Source organism: Otolemur garnettii, unplaced genomic scaffold (assembly GCF_000181295.1).
Source record: "Otolemur garnettii isolate 467f Iridium unplaced genomic scaffold, OtoGar3 scaffold00300, whole genome shotgun sequence".
Classification (NCBI taxonomy): Eukaryota; Metazoa; Chordata; class Mammalia; order Primates; family Galagidae; genus Otolemur; species Otolemur garnettii.
This window is the reverse complement of record NW_003852695.1, coordinates 401,302-408,913: the sequence shown is the minus strand read 5'-3', so window position 1 is coordinate 408,913 and position 7,612 is coordinate 401,302. Positions and strand designations below refer to the sequence as shown.

Below are 7,612 nucleotides of genomic sequence, written 5' to 3'. Positions count from 1 at the left end.
AGCAACCTCCAACTCCTGGGCTCAAGCGAGTCTCCTGCCTCCACCTCCCAAGTAGCTGGGATCACAGGTGCCCGCCACAACGCCCGGCTATTTTTTTTTTGGTTGCAGCCGTCATTGTTGTTTGGCGGGTCTGAGCTGGGGATTCGAACCCGCCACCTTAGGTGTACGTGGCTGGCGCCTTAGCTGGTTGAGCTTGTTGAAAGGAGCTGTGGCAGATGAAAGGTATTGCAGTCTTCCTTAGTGCTCTGCCCTGAAATGCATGGTGTGGCTATGCAGATATGCTGCATAGCCACGCCCACCACTAGGTCTTATCATAAGGGTAGGGCTTATATTTAACAAATGCATAGAAATCCTGCTAGGGCTTCTTTTTGGGTAGGTCTTATTTTCTGGGAAACACGGTACTTCCCTCTAGATTAATGACAACTCAGTCAAGCTATGGGTGCCGCCTGTGTTTACTTTTTAAGAACCTACTATAATGTTGTCTCTTCTGTCCTGAGCATAGTACTAGGTTGGTAATTGGAAAATCTTAGAAGAAGTCATGTTACTTCTGTCTAATGAAATAGGTCTTGCTGCCTCTAAACCAGACCTGATCACCTATCTGGAGCAATGGAAAAAGTCATGGAATGTGAAGAGACATGAGACAGTTGCCAAACACCCAGGTAGGTGGGAGTGAATCCATAGGTCTAGCAGAAAGACAGACCTTAATGTTGTTCAGCAAGGTCTGCTCCAATAGGAATGTTTTCTGAGATGTCTGGATTTCTTTTTCTTTTTTGTTTTTTTTTTGAGACAAAGACTTACTCTGTCACTGTGGACTCTGTCACTGTGGATAGAGTGCAGCGGCATCATAGCTCACAGCAACCTTAAACTCTTGGGTTCAAGTAATTCTCTTGCCTCAGCCTCTTGCGGAGCTGGGACTCTAGGTACCTGCTACAATGCTTAGCTGTTTTTTAGAGACAGGGTCTCACTCTTGCTGAGGCTAGTCTCTAACTCTTGAATTCAGGCAATCCACCCACTTTGGCCTCCCAGAGTGCTAGGATTATAAGCATGAGCCACAGTATTCACCCTTTATTTTTTGTTGCAGTTTTTGGCCGGAGCTGGGTTTGAACTTGCCACCTCCAGCATATGGGGCCAGTGCCCTGCTCCTTGAGCTGCAGGCACCACCCATGTTCACCCATTTTTTAAATCTTCAGCTGTGGTAGGATCTTGTTATTCTGGCTCTTCTCGAACTCCTGACTTCAAGCCACCTCCTGCTCTGGTCTGACAAAGTGCTAGGATTTCAGACATGGCACTATCAGTATTTTTATTGGGATTACAATACATACTGCATAAATTTGAAAATACATATGTTAATCAATTCTAAGTTGATAGCTTTTATTTTATTTTATTTTTTAATTTTTGAGGGAGAGCCTCAAGCTATCCCCGTGGGTAGAGTGCTATGGCATCATAGCTCACAGCAACCTCCAACTCCTGGGCTCAAGAAAGTCTCCTGCCTTAGCCTCCCAAGTAGCTAGGACCACAGGCGCCCACCACAACGCCGGCTATTTTTTGGTTGCAGCCGTCATTGTTGTTTTAGCAGGCCGGGCTGGATTCGAACCCACCACCTTAGGTGTATGTGGCTGGCGCCTTAGCCACTTGAGGCACAGGCACCGAGCCAATAGCTTTTATTGCATACTAAACCTCTGCCTCCCTATATGCCCCATTGTATTTTACTAATGTCTCAAAAATATGTCGTCCTGCACAGGTATCATGTCTCTATCAAGATTTATAGTTATGAGTATTTGTCTTTTAAAGTTTTATATTAGAACTAAAAGCATTCTTTGTACCATCATCATTATTATAATAACACATATTTTTTGTGTATAAAACTTTTCTTATCAGAGACTTTGATATTTTTACATGATTCTTGGTGCTGTCTACCATTATAATACGTTTCAGTGTGAGGAACTGATGCCCTTTAGCATTTCTTGTAGGGCTAATGGACATGAATTCAATAAATGTTTGTTGATTTGAGAAATTCTTTTTATTTTCTCTCTTTGTGTGTCTCTTTCGACAAATGCTCTGTGCAAATATTCTTTATTTCTAATTCACTGTAAAGGACAGGACATTCTTGCCAGAATAGTTATCTTGGTTGACAACTATTACTTTTTCAGCACATTGAATATATCATCCTATACCTTTGAAGCCTGCATGATTTTTTGCTGAAATATCAGTTGATCTTACAGAAGCATGTATGTACATGATTTTTTGCACATCACTCCTTCATTATCCTGATCTGGAACAAAAATTAGTACAGTTATGCTTCAAATGAGTACTGAGCCCACATGGCAAGCCCATGATTCAGAAAGTGAAAGACACATCGGAACATGATTAAGAGGCATTTTACTGGGCCAGGAAGGATTGTAAAATATACAAGACGCACTCCTATTCCATAGAAATCAAGGAGCTTCTCCCGTACTGGTGTGAGGAATGACTTACTTCTGATGACCGTATGTGTGACTATTTCAACTGCCCTAGAAACAATAGTGTAGTGTTTATTTTGTATTTCTTAGTCTTCTGGAGCCGGCTCCTCTGGTGTCAGGGAATAAACAACTGTTTTTGTACATCACCTTGTAGGTTACATCTTCCACTGGAATGGCTGATGGATGAGCCCCCATAGTGCTGCTCATTGAGGCAGGCAAGTCCTCATTACAGGCAGCCACATCTACCAGTGGCATCCAGCACTGTCCTCAGTAGGGTGCGTCACAGCTCACGGCAACCTCAAACTATGGGGCTTAAGCTGTTCTCTTGATTCAGCCTCCCAAGTTGCCAGGACTACAGGCGCCTGCCACAACACCCAGCTTTTTTTTGTTGTTGTCATTGTTGTATAGCAGGCCTGTGCCAGGTTTGTCATCGTTGTTTAGCAGGCCTGTGCCCTGGTGTATATGTACCTTGGCCACTGAGCTATGGGTGCTGAGCCAAACAGAATGATGAGGTTGTGCACTTCTTTAGTGTCACCTGTGTGTTTACTTTTGACTTTAGATTGGGCAGTGTTTCTTTGATATATTGTAGTTTTTATACAGATATTGGTAATTCAAAAAGTGGTACCTAGGCTTGGCACTCATAGCAAAATGGTTATGGTGCCAGCCACATACAGTGAGGCTGCTGGGTTTAAAACCAGCCCAGGCCAGCTAAACAACTCTGACAATTGCAACAAAAACTAGCTAGGGATTGTGGCAGGTGCCCTGTAGTCCCAGCTTCTTGGGAGGCTGAGGCAAGACAATCACTTAAGCCCAAATGTTTGAGGCTGCTGTGAGCTGTGATGTCAAGCACTCTACCAAGGGTGACCTAGAGAGACTGACTCAAAAAAAAAAAAAAAAAAAAAGTGGTACCTAGATTGGGTCTGGAGGTTCACTCCTGTAATCTAGCACTCTGGAAGGCTAAGGCCAAAGAGTTCCTTGAGCTGTGGAGTTTGAGACCAGCCTGAATAGGAGTGAAACCTCATTTCTACTAAAAATAGAAAAATAGAAAAATTAGACCCGTGTTATGGCAGGTGCCTATAATCACAGGTAGTTTGGGAGGCTGAGGCAGGAGTATCATTTGAACCCAAACGTTTGAGTTTACTATGAGGTGGGCCAGTGCCATGTCACTCTGGCCTGGGCTAACAGAGTAACACTCGGATTCAAAAAAAAAATTTAAGAAGGGACCTACCTGTTTCATTCTTTATGAAATCACATTGTATAGAAAAAATCTGGTGACTGAGTGCAGTGGCTCACACCTATAATCCTAGCACACTGGGAGGCTGAGGCAGGTAGATAGCTTGAGCTCATGAGTTTGAGAACTAGCCTGAAGAAAAGTGAGACCCCGTCTCTACTAAAAATAGAAAAACTGAGGCAAAAGGATTGCTTGAGCCCAATAATTAGAGGTTGCTGTGAGCTATGAGGCCATGGTACTCTAACCAGGGCAACAGCTTGAGACTCTGTCTCAAAAAAAAAAAAATAATAATAATAATTAAACATTTAAAGAAGAAAAAGAAAGAAAAAATCTGTTGCCATTCAGCCCTACTAGACATTCTGTGAGTTTCCCCAACCTGTTGGCAATCTGTGTGTGTCTGCATTTTTTAGTTAAAAAGGATTCCATTTTTTTTTTTGAAAGCATTTAATTTTTTCTTTTCCTTGGCAGATGTCTTTGTTAATCGTGTCTCTGTGTTGCTGTAACAAGCATTCATCTTTTTTCAGTGTACCCATTCTGCCCATTTCAACTATTTCTCTATTCCCTTTGCCACTCCATGTTAAGGGAAACAGTAAGCTATCTACATGTAGCTCCAGAAAAACACAGACTATTGAACATAGATCCCATGCTTTTATCTCCTGAGGTAGAAACAGGAAATTTAAAAATATTTTTCTCATTTTATTCTTCTGTGCTACAGAAAGGTAACAAACTTAATGTAACTATTAATTTGACTCTTTTTGGCTTAGTGCTTGTGGGAAGTATTGCAAACTGAATTGGTTTTCTTTTAGCATATACTTTTTTTTAAGTTCATATATCAATGCAGAAGCACAGGCCTCAAGTGTTGATTTAGTCATCATACTGATGTTCACAGGTTGGTATAATTGTGTATAAGTATTTAATTGTTAAGTATTTTCACCAAAATGTAGTAATTGAAATTTTAAAAAATTTTAATATCTTTCAGATATGCTTCCCTGTTATGCCCGAGGCCTGTGGACAAAGCAGTGCATAGAAGCTCCATTCCACAAAGTGGTAGTGGACATATTTGAGGGTTGTGGTCTTGAAAATTTACACTTAAGGAAAGACTGGAAAAGTGTAACTGAGTATGAAGGGCAGAATGCATGTTATGATGGGCATAAAAAATGTAGGAAAACAAATAGTTACAAACATATTACCGACATCAGAGGTCAAAAACATAAAACGTCTTGGAGAAAAACTTCATATATGTTAGTTACTTTTTCTGAACCACACGTTTCTCAAAGTAAATATCAGTGTCAACTTTTGGAGCATAACTTTTATTTGAATAGAAATTTGCAAAGCCTAAATAGTGACCTATTCTATGTTGCAAATTATGAGTTGGTGGATCAACTAAAATATAGAATTAGATTAAATGCTCAGTCAAATATTTCTCAAGATCTTAGATTTAATAATGTAAATATGTCTAAATTTGATCAATTTGATGGGTCCTTTGTTAAATATTTATTATCCTTCCACCACAATATATTACTTTCTTACCCCCAAATCTATAATATTGATCCATACGAAAATACCTTTACCACTTCATCATTGCTTACTAAATATCAGGGAATAAATAATTGGGGAAAACATCACTCTTATAATAACAGTTTGATATTCCTTAGCCAGGGTCCTAGTCTAAATAATTTTCAAGATGTTTATATTGAAGACCTAGCTAATCAATGCCATAATCTTGAGAGAACCTTTTATCAAGGCTCTAGTCCTAGGAAACATCAGAAACCTCATTTACCATTCAAGAAATTCAAATGTAAAAAATGTAAGAAAATCTTTCTTCAATATTCAAAACTTATTTTCCATCAGAGGATCCATATCCAGTGTAAGTATTACAAATGTATTAAGTATTTAGAACCTTTTACCCAGTCTTCAAAACATACTATGTATGAAGGAATCCATTCTGGAGAAAAGTCATACAGATGCAATAAATCTAAGAAAGTCTTTAATCAGTCATCAAATCTAAGAAAACATAACATAAACCATAGTGAGGAGAAACTCTACAGATGTAGAGAATGTGACAAAGACTTCCACTGTAGTTCACATCTTACTCAACATCAGAGCACTCATACTGGTGAGAACCCCTACAAAAGTAAAGAATGTGACAAAGCCCTTAACCGTAGTTCACATCTTACTCAACATGAGAGCATTTATACTGGAGAGAAGCCCTACAAATGTAAAAACTGTGGCAAAGCCTTTAACACTAATGCATACCTTACTCGTCATGCGGTAATTCATACTGGAGAGAAGCCTTACAAATGTAAAGAATGTGGCAAAGCCTTTAACACTAGTACATACCTTACTCGTCACGAGATAATTCATACTGGAGAGAAGCCTTACAAATGTAAAGAATGTGGCAAAGCATTTAATAGCAATTCATACCTTACTCAGCACCAGCGAATTCATACTGGAGGAAAACTATACACATGTGAAATGTGCAATAAGCCATTTATTCATCCTTCCAGTCTTATTCGGCATATGAGAATTCATACTGGAGAAAAACCTTACAAATGTAAAGAGTGTGGCAAAGCCTTTAACACTACGACATACCTTACTCACCACCAGAGAATACATACGGGAGAAAAGCCTTATAAATGTAAGCATTGTAGCAAAGCATTTCGAACTAGTTCACACCTTACAGAGCACCAGAGAATTCATACTGGAGAAAAACTATATAAATGTGAAATGTGCAGTAAGTCATTTACTCATACTTCAAGTCTTATTCGGCATATTAGAATTCATAGTGGGGAGAAACCCTACAAATGTCAAGAATGTGGCAAAGCATTTAACCGCAGTTCGCATCTTACTCGACATCAGAACATTCATACTGGAGAGAAGACCTTCAAGTGTAAAGAATGTGGCAAAGAATTTAACTGTAGTTCAAATCTTACAAAACATCAGAAAATTCATAGTGGAGTGAAACCGTACAAATGTGACGATTGTGGCAAAGCCTTTAGCACTAGCTCATACCTTACTCTGCACCAGAGAATTCATACTGGAGAGAAACCCTACACTTGTAAGGAATGTGGTAAAGCTTTTAGCCATAGCTCATACCTTACTCTGCACCAGAGAATTCATACTGGAGAGAAACCCTACACATGTAGAGAATGTGGCAAAGCATTTTACCATACTTCACATCTTACTCAACATCAGATAATTCATACTGGAGAGAAGCCCTACAAATGTAAAGAATGTGGCAAAGGATTTAAAACTAGCTCATACCTTACACAGCACCAGAGAATACATACTGGAGAAAAACTGTACAAATGTAACATATGCAGTAAGTCATTTACTCATCCTTCAAGTGTTATTCGGCATATAAGAATTCATACTGGAGAGAAACCCTACAAATGTAAAGAATGTGGCAAAGCATTTAACTATCGTTCACATCTTACTCAACATCAGATAATTCATACTGGAGAGAAGCCCTTCAAGTGTAAGGAATGTGGGAAAGCATTTAATTGTAGTTCAAATCTTATAAAACATGAGAGAATTCATATTGGAGTGATACCCAACAAATGTAATGAATGTGGCACAGGCTTCACCCATAATTCACATTTTACTCAACAAGAAATCATTCAAACTGAAGAGAAGCCCTACAAATGTAAAGGCTGTAGCTAAGCCTTTAACAGTAGTTCTTATCTTACTCAATACCGGAGAATTTGATCATAGATAAAAAGTTTACAAGTGTAAAACTTGTAGTAAACCATTTACTCCTTCAAGTCTTGTGATGTATCTTTTTGTACTTAAGAGAAACTGTACAAATGTAAAGAATATGCCACTTTTTACATGTCTCTACATTAGATAATTCATAGTAGAAAAGTCTCTAGATGTGAAGAATAAGGAAACATTTGTTTAATGTATATGATTTAGAAATTAC

The 7,612-nt window shown here is 38.9% G+C and overlaps 1 protein-coding gene across 1 annotated transcript in view; it reads left to right on the top strand.

Moving 5' to 3' along the window:
- The window catches only part of LOC105888351 (zinc finger protein 30), a 20,810-nt gene extending 13,425 nt beyond the window's left edge, over positions 1-7,385 (top strand). Inside the window, exons 4-5 of the mRNA XM_023508965.1 lie at positions 564-659; positions 4,670-7,385. Of these exons, the coding sequence (XP_023364733.1) occupies positions 564-659; positions 4,670-7,353 (2,780 nt within the window). The 3' untranslated portion in view covers positions 7,354-7,385. The remainder of the gene's footprint in view (positions 1-563; positions 660-4,669) is intronic.
- The last annotated feature ends 227 nt before the right edge of the window (positions 7,386-7,612 follow it).